We start from the raw sequence: 17865 nt of genomic DNA, 5'->3' as shown, positions 1-17865 counted from the left end.
TACTCACTGATCACTCCCTGGGCAAAAGTGGGTGGATTGGGACGAGGCTGGGAGGGGTCACCGGCACCCCGCTCCTGGGATGAGAAAGACTGTTGAAGGGTCATTGTTCTATACCAGGCCCTAAGAAAGGTGGCCCGAAGGCACAGGACCCAAGTTCCTGCTCCCACCCGACCATTTACCTGGCCACTCCCAGCTGCCACGTGGTTCTGCAGATCACTGCCGGGCCCCCCTGAGAGCCTCTGAGCTAGCAGGGACACTTGCTGCCTGGAGTCCACCAAAGCAAAGAGGATGAGTTAGTGATGGGGAAAGTTGAAGGGCAAAGAGGTGGGACTAGTAGGAAGGAGGATCATGAAGAATAGGGGAAGGACTGGAAAAGGAAAAAGCCAATGCTCCCACCCCATACATCTTACCTGTTCATACCAGGTGCCACTCCAATGCTGCCCTGAGCCATCACCTTCTTGATGCCTTTCAAAGCCACCATTTTGGCCTTTGCAATAGGATCAATGATATCTTCTGCAGCGAATTTGTCCAGGTCTAGAGACGGAAGAGCCAAGTGAGCCTGGCGTTGAGGTCAGTGTCTGACATACCAACACCTTAACTTCCACCAAGCCAAGCAGAACAATGGCATGGCATGGTGGAAAGACCACTGGACTAGTATCCAGGTAGCATAGGTGACTCAATTCTATCATTCACAGGACACATAGCTGTATTTACTTGCATGGTATCAGGAAAAGGTACTTAGTAAATATTTACTGAACCAATGTCATTTCACCTCTATGAGCCTCAGTTTACTCTTCTATTTGACAGCATGATTCCTTATTTTGCTTATCTCACGGAGCTATTGAGAGATCAAATATGACCAGAATACAAGTTTACTTTATGACCTAGAAAGCATTCTTCAAAAGTCATGTTCTTAGGGCAACTAAGTGCAGCCTAAGAACCCAAGATGTGGGCAGAGTGCCAAAGCCCAATGCCAGAGTTGCTTTGGTCACAACACATACCACCTACGAACCACTCTTCTGCCTGTCCAGGACACTGGGTAGAAAAAGAGAAACAAGCAGACACCAAATCATCCTAAAATCTTATACAATGCATATTTCTCCACTACTCAGAAAGCTTGACTGACTCCCTGCTTTTAAGAAGATTAACCAAACACCCTCTCCTGGTTATTCTGAGATGGTAAAATAGTTAAAAGGATATGAGGGCCAGGCTTCCAATTCCAGCTGTTAGTTGTATGATATTGAGCAAGTTAATCTTTCTGCCTCAGTTTCCTTTTCTATAAGATAATAACAGTACCTGTTATGTGTACACTCTGCTATATTTAAAATGGATAACCAACAAGAACCTACTATACAGCACACAGAACTCTGCTCAATGTTACATGGTGGCCTAGATGGGAGGGGGCTTTGGGGGAGAACGGATGCATGTATATGTATGGCTGAGTTCCTTAGCTGTTCACCTGATGCTCTCACATTGTTAATCAACTATACCCCAATACAAAATTAAAAAAAAATAATAATGGTACCTATTTAATGTTTTTGTTGTGATGATTATATTACACAATAAATGCAAAGTGCTCAGCACAGTGTTGAGCAGTCTTTATTCAATAGATAACTATCATAATTTGAGGTCTTCCTCAATCTGGGCCCCCATCTTACCTCTCAAAGTTATGGCAGTGCCCACTCGCTTCCTTCCACAAAGCCTACCCCAGCCTAAGCAGTCCACTCATGGTCTCCAAATACACCTGACTTTCCTGCCACTAAATCTCCCTAAGTCTTTCACCAGCCCAACTACTTCTTGCACCACTTTGCTCTAAGTCCTAAGCTCTGGGTCTCATCACAGCTACAAGGACTCTGCTAATCAGACTTCAGGTGTCCATTCCATTCATTCACTCAAACATCTGAACACCTGCTAGATGCCAGGCACTATTCTCTCTTAAAAGCTAGTGTTTCTGCCTATACCACTCTCTGTGTCCCGTCTCCTTTAACTAGGGAGTAACTAGGTCTGCAGCCTCAGAGAGAATTCAGTTAGTGGTAATAGTGATCACTCCTGAGTTACTAAGCCAGTCCCTCCCCCCCAGCTGAGATTACCTGTATCCGGGAAAAAGCTGTTAGCCAACTGCTGCTGCATTGCCAGCTGCTGTGGTTTCATGCACATGGATGGTGGCATGGTACCCATGGGCTTCTGTGCCAGCACCGGCTGTGGGTTCTGCTGGGGCACCAAGCCTGCCTGTCCCCCATGCTGCCCACTTAGCATATGCCCTTGGTTGGATACCATGGCCATGGACGGGGCCAGGCGCTGCTGGAGGGCATGAGCTGGTGGCTGGGTGGGCATCAACGGTTGGGCCAAGCCTGGCTGTCGGGAGCCTCCAAGTCCCAGGGCAAGCTGCTGTTGAGGGCCGGCCAAACTGGGAGAAGAGCCCTCATGGGGCAAAGACGCAGCCTGGGCAGGGCCTGGGGTGGACAGCAGGGAATGCTGCTGGGGCTGCTGCTGCTGCACAGGCTGCAGCTGTGCTGAAAGCTGCTGCTTCTTTTGTAGCTCTTTCTTCTCATGTTCCAACAGGTCCTCAATGAGCAGGGGTAACTCACTGGCTACCAGTGAGCTCTCCATCTTGTCCAGCTCATCCCCAGACGCATGTCCACCAGGCAAAGTCAGGGCCCCACTCTCTAGCTCAAACTTTTCCAGTAGAGAGGACCCTCCTGGGCCACTCAGTGGGCTGGGCGTCAGCAGGTGAGCTGGTGGTCCTCCTGTGGTCCCAAAGGGGACCTTCTCAGCTGTGTGTCCACTGCTGGAAAAAGGTCCTGAGCCCATTCGAGTGTCCCGGCTGCCCGTCACACTCTGACCTGGCTTCACCCCCAGGCCTAAGGAAGTGCTGACAGGTGCTGGCTCTGCCTTGGGGGTGGTAATGGTAAACTGGCAAGGGGAAGGGTGGCGCCCACCCTCCTCCACCTTAGGCTTCACCTCAGGAAGCCCTGACGCCAGACGGGGTTCAGAGGCATCAGCGGCCAGAGGAGGGCGCTCCTCAGGGCCCAAGGGTCCTGGCTCCACCCCTCGCAACAGAGCCTCTCGTTCAGCCTTTTCATTGGCTGACTCCACCAGCCTCAGATGCTCATTGAAGATGTCCTTCTTGTCCCCCGTGTCCAGCTCAGGGTCAGTATAGGCCAGCAGGTCAAACTCATCCCCATTGAGCAGGTCATCGAGGTGGGGATCATTGGTCTCTAGGTTTTCCAGAGTGCCCAGCTCATCATCTCCCTTGGCCACATCCACACCCAGGCCCAGGTGAGCAAGCTCCTCATCGTCCTCCAAGGCCTTGTGGGCATCAAAGTCATCATCCAGCTCAGGATCCTCACAAGGTAGTTTCCCAGCTTCCAGGGCCAGAGGAGCGGGGCGGCCAAGCTCAGTGCTGGAGGGGGGCCGGCTGACTAGCTCCAAGCCAGTGGGCAGGCTGGGACCCTTGGTGTGGGCCGTTGGATGGAGGCTGTTGTTCAGTTCAGGGGCTGGTGGGGCTGAAGGTTTCTGTGGAGGAAGGCCTGAGACTGCTAGGCCACGAAGCCCTTCAGGGGCCAGTCGGTGGGAATCCTCAGTTACAGGGTAAAAACGGGGTCTCTGTGGAGGGCCCTGACCGGGAAATGGAGGACCCCCCGGTCCAAGTCCTTTTTGTACATTGTGCCGCAACTCAATGAACTGGGCAGGACCAGCTGGGCCAGGCACTGGTTCACCGGGGCCAGGCAGGCGGTTGGAAATTCCAGCCAAAGGGGAACCTAGGGTTTGGCGGCCAAGTTCCGGCCCAGGAGTTGATGGAAAGCGTGCAGACATGGGAAGTCGCATGGAAGTTGCTGCTGTTGCCTGCTGCTGCCACAGTTGCTGCTGCTGTTGCTGCTGTAAGGGCAGGGACCCAGGATACGGCGCTCGCTGATAGAAGGCTTGGGAGCCCCCCACCAATTGCCTGGAAGTACACGCAGTAATAATATAAAATCAGAATGAAAAGAGCTAGAACATGGGCTTCCCTAAAGAAGAAAAGAGTTAATGCAGTGAGGGGGAAGAAATGGGGAAGAAAAGAAAGTGATGCTGAGGATTAGAGACACAGGAAAATCAGGGGCAGCGCACATTGGATACAATACATTCCCTTGATTTTTTCCCCGAGGGAAGCCCAGGAGCCTCACCGGCTGTTAACATCCATTGAGGAAGGGGTGGCTGGTGGAGGCGGCCGGGAGAGTCGGTCATCACTGGGGAAAGCCCCTGGCCCCAGGATGGGGCCACCCAGCTTGCTTGGGGGCAGCCCCACAAGGCTGCTCTTGTCCTAGGAGAGATGAGGGTAGATGAATGTGGGGCCACCTTCAGCATCCTGGATCCACCACCCCTTGCCACTCTGCCTACCTGGGTCCCAGCAAAGGGGGTCTGGCCCCGACCCAGCTGCTCAAATGCGGGGCTACTAGACTCAGCACCCCAGCTGCCTGGGGGTCCCACCGCTCCGGCAGCTGCCGCAGTCTCCTTCTCCTGCCGAAGAGTGTTGCGCTGCATCTGCTGCCGAATCAATAGCTCCCGTAGTCGCTGGCGCTGTGCAGAGTACAGACAAGAAGGTAAGTCCATTGGACGTGCACTAAAGCCCAAAGGGCTGGCCCACAGACAGAGATGTCGACCCACCTGTCGCTGCTTCTCTAGTTCTGTCTGACTGAGGCCAGACATGCCTGGGTCCTGGGTACCTGAAAGCTCAGGTGCCGCCAAGGAGCTGCCCGCGCCAGCCCCTGGGTCTTCTCGCTTTTCAACCGGAGAGGTGATGCTTGCCCGCTGTGTGGCTCCATGGGACGGGTAGGGGAGGGATCCATCGGGTGCAGGTGGTGGTAGGACTGACGGGGGCCGTAGTGGGGACAGCCCATAGCCCTCTCCTGTGGACCCGCTGCTGGGTCCCAGAGGGCTGCCCGATGGATGGAAGTTCCCTGTGGCTACTGCGTAGTTTGTGCTTTGAGGCTTGCCCATGGTAGGGCCGGGCCCAAAATGGCTGTTGATCCCATGGGGTGGAGGGAGACCAGGCTGAGGGACAGGGGGCTTTAGGGGAGGCTCCCCAACCGCCTGAGGGAAAGTGAAACGCATGGGAGAAGGGGTGCCCACAAACGCACTGGTCCCAGGGGACCGGGCAAAATTGGGGGGTTGCACACTTGGGACCTTGGCATGGAGCTCACCTGCTGGCCCTGAGGGCAGGGCTGCTGGGAAACCCCCAGCCCCCAGCGGAGTGTGGGCTAGAGGCCCAGCCTTGAAGGCAACTTCAGAGGGCTGGGGGCGGGGGGGCTTATGCAATGGGGCAAATGGATCCCGGGACTGAGGGCGTGAGGGTGGACGAGAATAAGGGTCAGGGGATTGGAAGCGAGGGGTAACAGGGGATGGGCAGAAAGCCTCAGCAGACAGAGGACGGGGTGTCAATGGGGACTGGGAGCTGGACTGGGACTGGGGACTGGCAGGCACTCGGGAGAAAGGGTCAGAGGGCAGTGAGCGGGGAGGCAGGGCACAGCAGCTCTCAGGTGGTGGGGGTTGGGGCCGAGGGGTCAGAGGGGGTTGGGCGTAGGGGTCAGGGTAGGGGCCAGGGCGAAAGATATCCGAGTGGCTGGGAGGAGAAGGAGCCAAAGCCTGGGCAGGGGGTGGCTCCTGGGGCCTTAGGCCCAAGCCCGGGCTCTGGGGCTCTACCTGAGATGCCCGAGGGGTCAGGGGGGCTTTGAAGACATCAGGTGCCTTTAACTCCAGGCCACCCAGGTGGGGGCCTGAAGAGGGAGAGTCAACAAAGCCCAGGTTTGGGGGCCCATAGCTTGGAGAGGATCCCCCAAGCTCTTCCTTCTTTACCTCCAGGGCCTTCCGAGACTCCCCGAAAGGCAGGGGAGACAGCAGAGGCTCAGTAGCCTTGCCTCCCCCTACCCCTGGGCTCTCAGGCACAGCCAGGTTGTCCAGGGAGGGGCAGCGGGGTTTGAGGAAGGGGTCAGGCGTGGAGGGCTGGTGTCGGGGGGTGCCAGGTGGGGTAGTGTGGAACTCCCCTGGCTGGCCAGTCCCAGGACGAGATGAGGCACCCAGCGTCGGGGGCGGTGCAGGGGCCCCAGTCGGACTAGGATAGGGAGGATAGGTGGGTGGTGCTGTGGGGAAGCGGGGCTCCAGAGCATAGGCAGAGGCCAGTCCAAAGGGGTCCTGCGAAGGCACTTGGGCGGGCACCTGGGGCGGGAGCTTGAGGAAGAGCTCACCAGGCGAGTCGGGGCCGGGCACTGTGCCCGCCGGCGGCTTCAGGAACCCGTCCGCAGAGGTAGACAAGCCGGCGGGGGGAGTGGGGCTGCCAATGAAAATGGTGGGGGCAGCGGCGGGAGGCGGACTGCCCAGGGCCCCTGGCTGGGGGGGAATGCGGAGATGTAGGGCCGGTCGGTCAGTCTTGCGGGCCATGTCGCCCACCTTGGTCTGCTTGTTGATCTGGCTCTCAGCCTGCTACAGGAGGAGACCAGGTACACAACAGTCAGGCTGCTGTGGGCAGGCCCTCTGACCCCCACCCTCAGGGAGGCTGCCCCACGACTAGACTTGAATGCCGCCGCGCAGCCTGAGCCCGCTCACCTTCTGCACCTTGTTGATGCGGTGAGCTGCCCGGTTATCTTTGGCCTTTTGCTGAGGAACAGAGGACACAGCCTGAGGCTGGGACTCAGTCTCAAGCCCAGGCCCGCTCCCTCACCGTGTTCCTCACACTCCCCACCCAGAAGCCGACCCCTAATGGCCCAGCTGCTATGAAAGTGGGGAATAGAAGGAATGAAGGCGACTTTCCCAAAGACATGCCGCCCTGGACTCAGTTCCCACGCCACCCCAGGCTCCTCCTGTCTCACCAGGTAGGGGGCTTTATCAGCAGCTGGAACTTTTCTCCAGAGCTTCATGATTTGTTTGCAGCGGCTTGACCAGTCTGGAGGACAGAGACGATGAGTCAGAGGAGAGCTGGCAGGTGACCCCTGCACTGGTCATGTCGCAGGCTGTCTCCCTTGCTCTGTCCCACAGGTACCTGGGTAATCCTGCTTGAGACTGGGGAAGTTAATATTGGCATACAGCACAGGTGAGATGGTGGAGAGCTGGCCCAACTCCTCGTCCTTCTCCCAGCGCTGAAGACTCCGCTGATTATAGGAGAGCCCGTCGCCCTCACCCTCTGTGGTGGGGGTGGTGGGGGTGGAGGGCGTGGTGCCCCCCGAGCCTGTCCAGGGGCTGTCTGGCTCACCGGGTTCCGGGCTAAAGAAGCCCCCGCGCTCCCTGGGGCGCAGGGGCAGAGAGTCACAGAGGGCAGGGATGCCAAGCCCCACCCCAGACAAACTGCGCAGAGTCCCCAGGCCACTGCCCTGCCCCAGCAGAGGACATCACTAGCAAGGCAGCAGAGGGGGGAGGGGTGGCCACAGCAGCACCCGCGAGCCCAAGGCTCCCGCCCCCGGCGGGGCCCCACTGCAGGGAAGGGACTGCCCACAGAGGTTAAGCACAGACACCAACCTAGAATCCAGGAACGGGGACTGGCAGAGGCCCGGGTAAGAGTCCATTGGGCTGCTGGAGGGGAGATTGCCCAAAGGGAGTCCACCTACAAGAGGCATAGGATCAGAGAGAGGGAATAAGCGGCCCAGTCTGGAGGCAGGCTTGGCGGTACCTGCCCACCCTGTCTTCAAACCACCCCCATCGGCTCACCTTGAAGAAAGGGCCTCTGCAGCGGTGTCCGGCTGCCATCCAGGCCAGGGGTTCCACAACCCAGATGCTGCTCTCGTTCGGAACCCAGAACGTCCTTGAAAAGCTGCTGCAGGTCCTTGGATTCCATCTTAGGCAGTTCTGTGAGGGATCAAGAAACGATGCTGCTGAGGAAGACTAGGGGGCTCAGGGGATATCAGGGAAGGTGCCCATTACTCCCCACCAGAGGAGCTGTATAAATGAGTCCCTCAGGCAAAGGAGAGGACCCTTACACATGAAGAGTGTGGCTCCCAGCCTCACCTTCTGTGGGAATCCTGTCTAAGTCAGAACTAAGCATCCCTTCACCCGGAGTGCCTGGCTTCTCGGGGTCACTGGGCACCGGGGATGCCTTTATGCCGCCATCCTCAGGTCCTGCAGTTGCCAAGAAAAGCCCATCAGCTAAGGTCAGTGTGGAGGCACCACACTGGCCACTCTGGCAAGGACCACAGAAGGCCTGAAACACTTTCCAGCACCAACCTTGATGGTGCTCATGAGCAGAATAGGTTGACAGAAGCAAAACCAAGATGGCACCCAGTCCTCCCAGCAGCCCTCACCTGGTGTATCAGCCTTGCCCTCAGGGCCACGGGATTCTTCATCTGCAACATCCGGACCATCATCTCCTATGAGCAACAGCCCCACTTCAATCAGAGATGCCCAGAACAGGACCCCAGCGCCAAGGCCAGGGCCCTTGGCCAGCCCTCAACTCCTAGAGACCAACCCATTTCCCACCAAAATCTCTTACCAGCTTCCAAGCACAAAGTGAACTTGGACCCCTTCAGACCACCTTACCCCCACATGACTGACCTTTCTGTGAGGTCGGGAGCTCCTTCCTCTCTGAGCCTCCATCGCCCTTGGCTTTGGGGGTTCCCAATCCAAAGCTTGGCCGGCCCACACCAACTGCAAACAGGGCCTTCCGGCTCAGGTCCAGCAGCTCCTTCCCAAAGAAGGCTTCCTGTGGGAAGAGGCGGAAAGAAACAGGCTTCCTCAGGCCCTCCGGGCCAGCAGCCTGGCCCCTGGCCCTCAGAGCCTGAGACCAACCTGCAGGTAAGCAGGGAACATGTCCTCCAGTTTGTTCTTCTTGCGCCCGCGCCGCTGCTGCTTCTTCTTCTCATCCCCATCGGCTAAGCTCTGGTCCACAGAGCCCTCGGCAGGCAGGTCAGCAGGCAACACTGAGGACCCAACAGGAGGGTCAGCTTCTCTGGGGACTGTGGGCACGCTGCTCCCAGGTTGGCCTGGGGACACTTTCTGCCTATTCTCCCCTGACACCAACTACCTCCTTGGCCCTTTGAGAGCACCCCTGCCCTGGCCTCCCCGACAGTGCCCACGGGTCCTGCGAGCCCCACCTTCTCCCAGGCCCCACTGGAGCCCTCACCCGTCTCACCCTCGTCGGGCTGCCCATCCCCACTCAACACCTCCGCCTGTGCAGCAGGCCCTTTTTTCACACGTGTGTGGGATTTCCGCTGTCGCACCATGAAACCACCAATGCCTGTTAAGGAGGCAGAGCGGATGCTGAGAAGCCGCTGGGGACCTGGTACGCTGCCCCTCACCGCCCCACCCACACCCCAGGGCCTCACCAGGCCGATAGGGTTTGCGTTTGCGTTTCTTGCTTTCCTCGGTCTCCTCTTTGCCAGGCTCTCCATCGGGGCTGACAGGACCCTCCAGTTTAATTTCGCACTCCATGTGCTCCACACTACCTGTGTATGGAGACAGAAGAGATGGAGACAGGTCAGAGGCTTGGACCCTTTGAACCCTGTCATCCTGTCAGTTAAGAACAGAGAACTGGGGACTCCCCAGATGGTCTGGTGGTTAAGAATCTGCCTGCCAATGCAGGGGACATGGGTTTGATCCCCGGTCCAGGAAGATTCCACACACCAAGGGGCAACTAAGCCTGTGAGCCACAACTACTAAAACCCATGCTCCCCAGGGCCTATGCTCTGCAACAAGAGAAGCTACCACAATGAGAAGCCTGTCTACTGCAACTAGAGAGTAGCCCCCACTCACAGCAACTAGAGAAAGTTCATGTGCAGCAGCAATGACACAACACAGACAAGAAAAAAAGAATGGAGAGCTGAGTTCCCTGTCACAGAGCCATCGGACAAGACCCAAAGTGGCCCAAGGGTGACAGGGAGTGACAATGTTGCCCTGACCCAACACTCAACTCTCACAGGCATGTTCCCAGAACTCTGGTGCTCCCCGAGATCCCCCAGACTGACCTTCAGCCTTGAGCAGCTCGTCCGTGTCCAGGTCACCATCCTTCTTGTCATCAGGGCCCAGGACCTCTGAAGGCTCGGCCCCCTCCAGCCCCACCTCGCCTGGGAGGCCGGGCCGTCCGCGCCTCTGACGCCGCTTGTGCAGAGGTGACATGGTCAGGTTACGCAGCACTGCCATGCCCGTTTCTGTCAGCCACACGCCCTCGAAGCGAAAGTACTGGGGCTCTGCACAAAGGGGAAAAGCACATGACCCCACTGGAGACCCAGGGAAACTGGAACTCTGAGTTTCGGCCTAAGTCCCTAGCAGTGAGAGACATACAGGCTGAAGTCCAGACTGGGGTCTGAGAGCTATAGAGGTGAGACCACCGATGGGCACCAGCTGAGGCCTGAGTGCTCTCTCAGTGGCCCGAGCGAGTCTGAGAGACAGCTGCTGCTGAAGCTGGACTCTGCTCCTGATTAACCGTCAGGTCACCCAATATATTCTCTGGCTATGTGGACCAAGGAGTGCCCCTCCTTGCCGAATGCCAGCTCACAGTGCCCCAGATGCCAGGAGCAATGCCCACATCATGATGGATGGAGGTGGGAGAGCTCCTTCATCAAGGAAAAAGAGCAGGGTTCAGAAAGAGTTCTGTGCTCTCTGAAGATGAGAGTCTGGCTGTACAAAGGCCATGTTGGCTGGTGAATGGAATTCTGCCTGGAACCTGGAGGCCTTGAGTGTCACCACAACTTCACCACTGACCTCGGGGTGACCGTGGTCACCCTGTACACTCAACATCCCTGGGTCTTAGCCTTTTTTCTGTGAAAAATGAGATAAAATTGGGTAATTGGAGCTGGACTAAGTGTCTAAGGGTCTCCTCTGGCAGAGGCATTCAGGATTACTGTGACTCACCAGGCTCTTTCACCTTCATAGGTACCAACTCTGGAGGCGCGACAGGCGCTGTGGAGAGGACAAACAGCTGGAGGCCCTGGCCCGGAGCAAGGCACCCTGCGCTGAGCCCTCCTCCCCTCTCCTAGCACCCGGGACTCACCAGCAGGCTTGACCACGTAAGGCTGGCAGGAGACACAGTCAAAGCCCTCATCAGCTGCCTGCTCCACATCATCCTCTGTGAAGAGGCTCTCACAGCCGGCATGCATCCACCTAGGAGAAAGGAGATAGGAGGAGGTGAACAGAAACAATGCAAAGCTGAAAACCTAGGGGGGTGCCTATCTGGGGGAGATGGGCAGCCTCACCGTTCACAGTGGCGACACTGGATCAGCAGGTCCTCCTCCACATAGGGGGCATGACAGATAGGGCAGGTCACCAGGCTGGCACAGGGCCCGCAATGTGTGTAACTATTCTGCCATTCACAGTGGAAGCCAGGGGAGGCGGCCCCACACTGCATACAAGACACACACCTGGTGGGGGCAGAAAGACAGACCCTCAACACCTGACCTACCCAGAGCACCCAAACCACCCTGGCCTTCTAAACCCAGCCTCTGCCATGTATTCATCATACCCACTCTTAACATGTCAGGCCCATCTGAAGTTTCCAGTCTCCTTACCACTTGCACTTCCAGCCACCCTTGGGCACGGTGAGCAGTGGGGGGTCCAGGCAGTACGTGTGGTAGCTAATGTCACAGTCATCACAGAGCAGGAGGCGGGAGGGGTCTGAGGCCTGGCCACACACCTCGCACACGATGCACTCCACACAACGCCAGCCCTTCAGCAGCATCACCTTGGTGATCTGGTGCAGGAGACGGCAATTCCTCAGGGGGTGATGCAGAGGGCAGGGCAGACCTCTCCAGGGGTGCTGGGACTTACACAAGTGGGGCTGGAGGACCCCTGTACCCAGGCCAGACCTTCATTTGAGCACAGGGAAGACACATGGAGCACCTTCACCCCTAAAATAGTGGCTCTTAAACTTAAGCTTCCAGGGATCTCCACTGATCAAAGAACAGCCTCACCCAGCCACTGCTCTGTTAAGATCTTTCACTAGCCAGGGTGTGTTTCCCCCAGCTTTTCTTGAACATGTAGAACCTGCTACTGCTGCATGTCAATGAATGTTAGTAGTGGACAAGTTCTAAACGTTAATGAAAACCCCAAAATGACTGATCATGCTGGAGTCAAAAACACTGCTTTCTCTTTGTGGACATGTGTTTGGTTCTGAATTTACATTTTATACCCAGACCACTACTAGAAGAGTTCTCACAATTTATACAATGTATTCAATTATACCAGTAAGTCATGATCTGTAACAAAGAAACTCACAAGACCACAATGGTTTCCAAAAATTTTCCAAGATGAATTTGACAGCCACTGGAAACTGAGGAACAAGTTCCATGACCAATGACCACTTTAAGTAGGGTGGCCAGGAAAGAGACCAAGGATAAGCAATAACTGACCCCATTCCCCAGATCTCTGAGGCCCTGAACTCACCTTGCTGTTGACACAGTAGGGGTGATAGCACTGCGAGCACTGGGAACAGGCCAGGAGGTGGCCCTCTGCCCCCCGGCCAAAGCTGCCACACACCACACACATGTCCTGGGGAGACACACAGAAACCCAGGCGTCCCACCTCACATCCTCAGGCCCGCTCAGTCTCCGTAACTGACCACGATACTAATCTGACAGGAGGGAGTCAGAGAACCAAAAGCATGTCCCTGCATTAGGACTCAGCGAGCCAGCACAGGACCCTGCTCCTTCCTAGCCTGGCTTGCTCGTCTGATCAGGTAATCTGAAATGATACAGCCTACCGTGGACAGAGATAATGAGAAGCAAAGACAAGGTGGGTGAAGCCTGATCAGGATCACAGTAACACACATGACCAATTCCGTAGCTTCACAATTACTCATGTCCCCTAGACTGGGAGCTTCAATAGAGCAGAAATCCTTTCTGCCTTTTTCACTGCTACATTCCCAGCTCCCAGTTCAGTGTCAAGCTCATTTTCCAGTATTCTGAGAAGTAGGTCTCTGGTTTTCCTCATTTACCCTCCCACCAAACCACATATATCCAAATGCCATCCTGGCATTCAGTCTACCAGGTCTTACTGCTTAGATGGGACTACTTGAGTCAAGTACGGTACCTGCATTAGCACAAATTTGTCTGTGTTGGAGAAGAGAACCACAGTATTTTGCATGGTATCATCATCATCGTCTTCTTCCTCCTTGCTGGGAGAGCTATCGATATCAGCAACCTTATAGGCAGAGAGTTGTGCAAAGTGAGGCAGCTAAATCTGCCCCCACTAATCTGCTTTCCTCTTTGGTGTTGGGGGAAGGCAGCATAAACCCCCGGCTAAGATGAAGGCCAGGAGCCAGGACTAAGAAGCAGAAGAACACCCCAGCTCCCAAACTGGGCCTCAGCCCAACATCACATTTCAGAGAAGCCTGGGGGCCAAGAGGATAGAAGGAGCACAGACATAGCTGGACAGGCCCTAGGCTAGCAGGCAGGCAGAGCGTGCAGGGGACTGGCAGGATTTAAAGGGTGTTTAATCTTGAAGGGGCCAGCTGAAGCGTGTTTGGGGGATGGGAGGCCTCTCCTTACTACCAGAGTCTCAATGGAAGAAGTAGTTGATTTTAGCCGGGCCCGTCCTCTCCCACGTCCTCCATGTGCTCCTCCACGTGGACGGCGTCTCCCTGGGAAACTACTGCTGCGACCCTGAGTGAGGGAAACGGTTGATTACAGGAGAAGTACAGGGCTAACAGGTGGGGTCCACAGGCTTAGAGTTAAGAGAAGAGACAAAGCGACAAAGTATGGCAGGTAACAAAGTCCAAGCTTCCCAGTCAGGGCCAGGGAAAAAGCCCAAACTCTACAGTAGCAACAGGTAGGTAGCTCTGGTCCAAACCACTCCTGATCTTCCAAGAAAGAGTGGCCAACATGGTACTGTACAGTAAGAAAAAAGACTGGCTTGAGAGATCTGAGTTTCTAATACTGACTCTATTGACTCAGTAACCAAGAACCTGGGCAAGTTATTTTCCCCTCTGTTACTGGTGTTCTCTTTAATAAAATAACAAGATGAACTCAAGGATCTCTGAGAACCTGCTGCTGCTGCTGCTAAGTCGCTTCAGTCGTGTCCGAATCTGTGCGACCCCATAAACAGCAGCCCACCAGGCTCCGCCGTCCATGGGATTCTCTAGGCAAGAACACTGGAGTGGGTTGCCACTTCCTTTTCCAATGCATGAAAGTGAAAAGTGAAAGCGAAGTCGCTCGGTCGTGTCTGACTCTTAGCGACCCCATGTGGACTGCAGCCCACCAGGCTCCTCCCTCCATGGGATTTTCCAGGCAAGAGTACTGGAGTGGGTTGCCATTGCCTTCTCCCTCTGAGAACCTAGGGTTCAATAAGTCAGGTGGGAAGGTATCAGTGAGTGACAGAATCGTACCTCTGACAGTGATGGGACATCAAACACATCCAGCGGCTGGATAGCTCCTCACCTGTTTGATGCGGGAACGAGCCGGGGAGCTGCGCCGCCTCCCCTTGTCCCCCTCGGCTTTGCCTCCTCCAATAGCTGTCCCAGCATCACACAATAGCGAGTCATCAGTCTCTGGCAGCGAGTCGGTACAAAGCCGCAGGGAGCCCTCATCTCGGGCTGGACTAACGTCTGTAGATACCCCCAACTCCATGGACAGGGAGCCACCCCCCTCGGGGTCTGGAGAGCCCAGCAGGGGCTCTGAGCCAGGAAAACTGGCACTGGCATCGCCCTGGCTCAGATTGGAGATCTCATTAACGATGTCGGATTTGATGAGAGGAGGTGGGGTCGGGGCCACTGGTGCACGTGGCTCCTCTTGCTCTTCACAGGGTGAGCCCTGCCCTGCCTGCTTGCATTCTGGGCCATAGACCTCCATAGGGGTCACAGGGGCCAGCTCCTCAGAGTCCAGGAGCACAGGGGAACCCTTAAGTTCACTAGCCAAACTGCCAGGAGTCTGTCCAGCCTCTGGCTGTGAACCAGGAGTGTCAGTCCCATCCAGAGGGGCTGTATCTTCCCCCAGGCCAGAGAAGTCATCCAGGGCTGGGGCAGGGCTGGGTGCAGGGCAGGAAAGATTCCCCAGAGGAGACGGAAGAGGACTAGTAGGGCTGGGTTCCAAGGCTGGGCACTCAGGTTCTGGCGCTTTCTCAGTCTCCATCTTCTGTGGCTCAGCCTCTTCTGAGACCTCCACTGCCTTGTCCATGGGACTCAGCGGGGAAGGAACCGACAGTGGCAGGGCAGGAGAGCACTGGGAAGGAGGTGAGTCCGAGGGAGGGAGGGAATGCTGCAGGAGTGGGGAACAACGAGGGGGAAGGGGCTCCATCAGGATGGGAGAGGCCAGTCCCACGGGGGAGCCTGGGGATGGGGGGAGGATCATAGGGGGCACAGGCTCAGGGTCAGTGCAGTGAGCTTCTGGTGGAGGACTGATAGGTGTCTCCAGGATGGGGGCAGCCAGTGGCGACTCAGGGTCACTGTCCCCTTTGCCATCAAAGGGGTACTCCAACTGTCCCAACGGAGACAGGGCTGGTGGGGCCACAGCTGTGATGATGGGTGAAAGTGGAGGAGGAAGAGGATCTGGAGGAAAAGAGAGGCTCTTAGATCAGATGTGCCATAAAGGGTTAAGACCGTCCCAGAGTAACAGGGTACTAAGGGCCCCTTACCTGCTGGCATCAGCTGAGGTGACAAAGATGGCTCCCCAGATGGGGACAGCGGCAGCTCCTCAGGCAGAGGGGACAGAAGTGGTTCCCCAGGCTCAGACAGGGCCGGCTCTCCAAGCACGGGGGATAAGGGTGGCTCCCTGGGTGGGAGGAATAAGGGCAATTCCTCAGATGCAGGGCGCAGGCCTGGCTCCGCAGTGGGCTCTTCAGGTTGAGGGGACAGGTGCGGTTCCTCAGGCTGGGGGGACAGGCATGGCTCCTCAGGTCGAGGGGACAGGCGCGGTTCCTCAGGCCGGGGGGACAGGCGCGGTTCCTCAGGCCGGGGGGACAGGCTCGGTTCCTCAGGCCGGGGGGACAGGCGCGGTTCCTCAGGCCGGGGGGACAGGCGTGGTCCCTCAGGCTGGGGGGACAGGCGCGGTTCCTCAGGCTGGGGGGACAGGCGCGGTTCCTCGGATGCAAGGGACAGATGTGACTCCTCAGGCACAGGGCACGGGTGCAGCTCCTGAGGCGCGGGGGACAGGCGGGGCTCCTGGGGTGTAGGGGACAGGCGCAGCTCCTTGGGCGCAGGGGACAGGCGCGGCTCCTCGGGCGCAGGGGACAGGTGTGGCTGTTGGGGCACGGGGGACAGGTGCGGCTGCTGGGGTGCGGGGGACAGGCGTGGCTCCTCGGGCGCAGGGGACAGGCACGGCTGCTCGGGTGCGGGGGACAGGCGTGGCTCCTCAGGTGCGGGGGACAGGCACAGCTCCTGGGGTGCAGGGGACAGACGCGGCTCCTGGGGCGCAGGGGACAGGCGCGGTTTCTCAGGTTGAGGGGACAGGTGTGGTTCCTCGGGCAGGGGGCAGAGTCGCAGTTCCTCAGGCAGTGGCAAGAGCGGTGACTCCTCCAGCGGCAGGGACACGAGCAAGTCCTCCGGAGGCGGGGAAGCAGGCGGGTCTTCAGGTGGCGGGGATGTAGGGGAGTCCTCAGGTGGAGGGGACAGGCGTGAAGCCTCAGGTGGAGGGGATGTGGGAGACTCCTCAGGTGGCGGTGACAGGGGAGACTCCTCAGGCGGGGGGGACAGGCGTGACACCTCAGGTGGGGGGGACATAGGCAAGTCTTCAGGTGGTGGGGACATGGGCGAGTCCTCAGGTGGTGGGGATAGGCGTGACGCCTCAGGTGGCGGGGAGAGAGGAGATTCCTCGGGTGGAGGGGACAGGGGAGATTCCTCAAACGGTGGGAACAGACAAGAGGCCTCAGGCGGTGGAGACATGGGTGACTCTTCAGGTGGCGGAGACATGGGTGACTCTTCCGGTGGTGGAGACAGGCGAGATGCTTCCGGTGGTGGGGAAGTAGGCAATTCCTCAGGGGGAGGTGACAGAGGAGACTCCTCCAGTGGTGGGGACAGGGGTGACGCTTCAGGTGGTGGGGGTAAGGGTGTATCAAGTGGGGGATGTGCGGGGGAGTCCTCTGGGGAAGAGAAGGGTGGTGACTCAGGTGGGGGAGACAGAGGAGACTCCTCAGGCGGTGGAGAGAGGGGTGAGTCCTCAGGCGGTGGGGACAGGCGCGATGCCTCAGGCGGCGGGGACGTGGGTGAGTCCTCAGGTGGTGGGGACAGGGGCGACTCCTCAGGTGGGGGCAGCAGTGGCATCTCCTCATTTAGGGGGGCCTCCAACTGGGGCTCAAGTTGGGCCCCTTCTCTCCCTGCAGACATAACACACTCTGCTCCTACCTAGCTCAGCTGTACCCCCACAGCAAGTACAGGGTCAGGGCAAAGCAGAGATTGGCCCATGCCATAGGATAGAAGGGGACTGCTCTCAGGAACCCTCAAACCTTACTCACCTAGTGGTTTGGCTTCACATTGCAGGGGCCCCAGTTCCTTGGGTTGCATAGAGGTCATGTGTCCACCCTTTGGCTGCCCTTGGCACGCAACGTACAGAGTATTGGGCTCATCAGCGAGGGAAGCGCCAGGCTCTGGGGGTGAGAATCTGCAGAGGGCACGGGAAGCAGACTTGCATCACCTCCTGACCCCTACAGAGCACACAGGGGTGAGGCACGGATGCTCTGGAATGTACTGCTCACCCGAGGGCCCTCCTCTCAAAGGCTGTTTGAACACAACCCCTGCCCATCTCAGTACCTCCCAGGCCCCCTCCCAACCTCTGCCAATCCACACCACTCACCTGCTACAGACCGGGGGGTGCTGCTCAGCAAGAGAACTGACAGGCTGTCCTCCCGGGGCTTTGTGACAGCGGTGACAGAGCGAGTAGTTCTCAAACCACTCAGAGCTGGGAGTCAGCTCGGCTGAGGCTGCCCCACAGGCCCGGCACACCCGGCATGCCTAGTGGAAGGGAACGAGCAAAATGGCCACCAGTC

General features: G+C 57.5%; 1 protein-coding gene across 11 annotated transcripts in view; it reads right to left on the bottom strand.

The window, feature by feature from the left end:
* KMT2D (lysine methyltransferase 2D) overlaps positions 1 to 17865 on the bottom strand; it is a 39910-nt gene that overhangs the window by 13977 nt on the left and 8068 nt on the right. For 5 of the 11 annotated variants that reach the window (XM_055395806.2, XM_055395812.2, XM_055395815.2 and 2 more), the window contains exons 9-38: positions 17673 to 17830; positions 17335 to 17480; positions 15520 to 17196; positions 14328 to 15433; positions 13440 to 13553; positions 12982 to 13092; positions 12337 to 12441; positions 11463 to 11644; positions 11151 to 11315; positions 10949 to 11058; positions 10810 to 10857; positions 9924 to 10145; positions 9285 to 9404; positions 9083 to 9196; positions 8749 to 8879; positions 8515 to 8662; positions 8265 to 8330; positions 7972 to 8082; positions 7675 to 7812; positions 7486 to 7570; positions 7013 to 7254; positions 6843 to 6916; positions 6580 to 6630; positions 4645 to 6456; positions 4378 to 4557; positions 4164 to 4300; positions 2091 to 3946; positions 411 to 534; positions 180 to 264; positions 8 to 74 (exon numbers count right to left, since the gene is read on the bottom strand). In XM_055395806.2, coding sequence (XP_055251781.2) covers positions 8 to 74; positions 180 to 264; positions 411 to 534; positions 2091 to 3946; positions 4164 to 4300; positions 4378 to 4557; positions 4645 to 6456; positions 6580 to 6630; positions 6843 to 6916; positions 7013 to 7254; positions 7486 to 7570; positions 7675 to 7812; positions 7972 to 8082; positions 8265 to 8330; positions 8515 to 8662; positions 8749 to 8879; positions 9083 to 9196; positions 9285 to 9404; positions 9924 to 10145; positions 10810 to 10857; positions 10949 to 11058; positions 11151 to 11315; positions 11463 to 11644; positions 12337 to 12441; positions 12982 to 13092; positions 13440 to 13553; positions 14328 to 15433; positions 15520 to 17196; positions 17335 to 17480; positions 17673 to 17830 — 9685 coding nt within the window. The remainder of the gene's footprint in view (positions 1 to 7; positions 75 to 179; positions 265 to 410; positions 535 to 2090; positions 3947 to 4163; positions 4301 to 4377; positions 4558 to 4644; positions 6457 to 6579; positions 6631 to 6842; positions 6917 to 7012; positions 7255 to 7485; positions 7571 to 7674; positions 7813 to 7971; positions 8083 to 8264; positions 8331 to 8514; positions 8663 to 8748; positions 8880 to 9082; positions 9197 to 9284; positions 9405 to 9923; positions 10146 to 10809; positions 10858 to 10948; positions 11059 to 11150; positions 11316 to 11462; positions 11645 to 12336; positions 12442 to 12981; positions 13093 to 13439; positions 13554 to 14327; positions 15434 to 15519; positions 17197 to 17334; positions 17481 to 17672; positions 17831 to 17865) is intronic. The other 6 variants (XM_055395809.2, XM_055395819.2, XM_055395817.2 and 3 more) reach the window with 5 other exon arrangements.

This window comes from Moschus berezovskii, chromosome 6, assembly GCF_049115385.1.
Source record: "Moschus berezovskii isolate FMDL1 chromosome 6, NW_MosBer_1.0, whole genome shotgun sequence".
In the NCBI taxonomy this organism is placed as follows: domain Eukaryota; kingdom Metazoa; phylum Chordata; class Mammalia; order Artiodactyla; family Moschidae; genus Moschus; species Moschus berezovskii.
The sequence above is the reverse complement of the archived record's forward strand: the minus strand, read 5'-3'. Positions and strand labels throughout refer to the sequence as shown.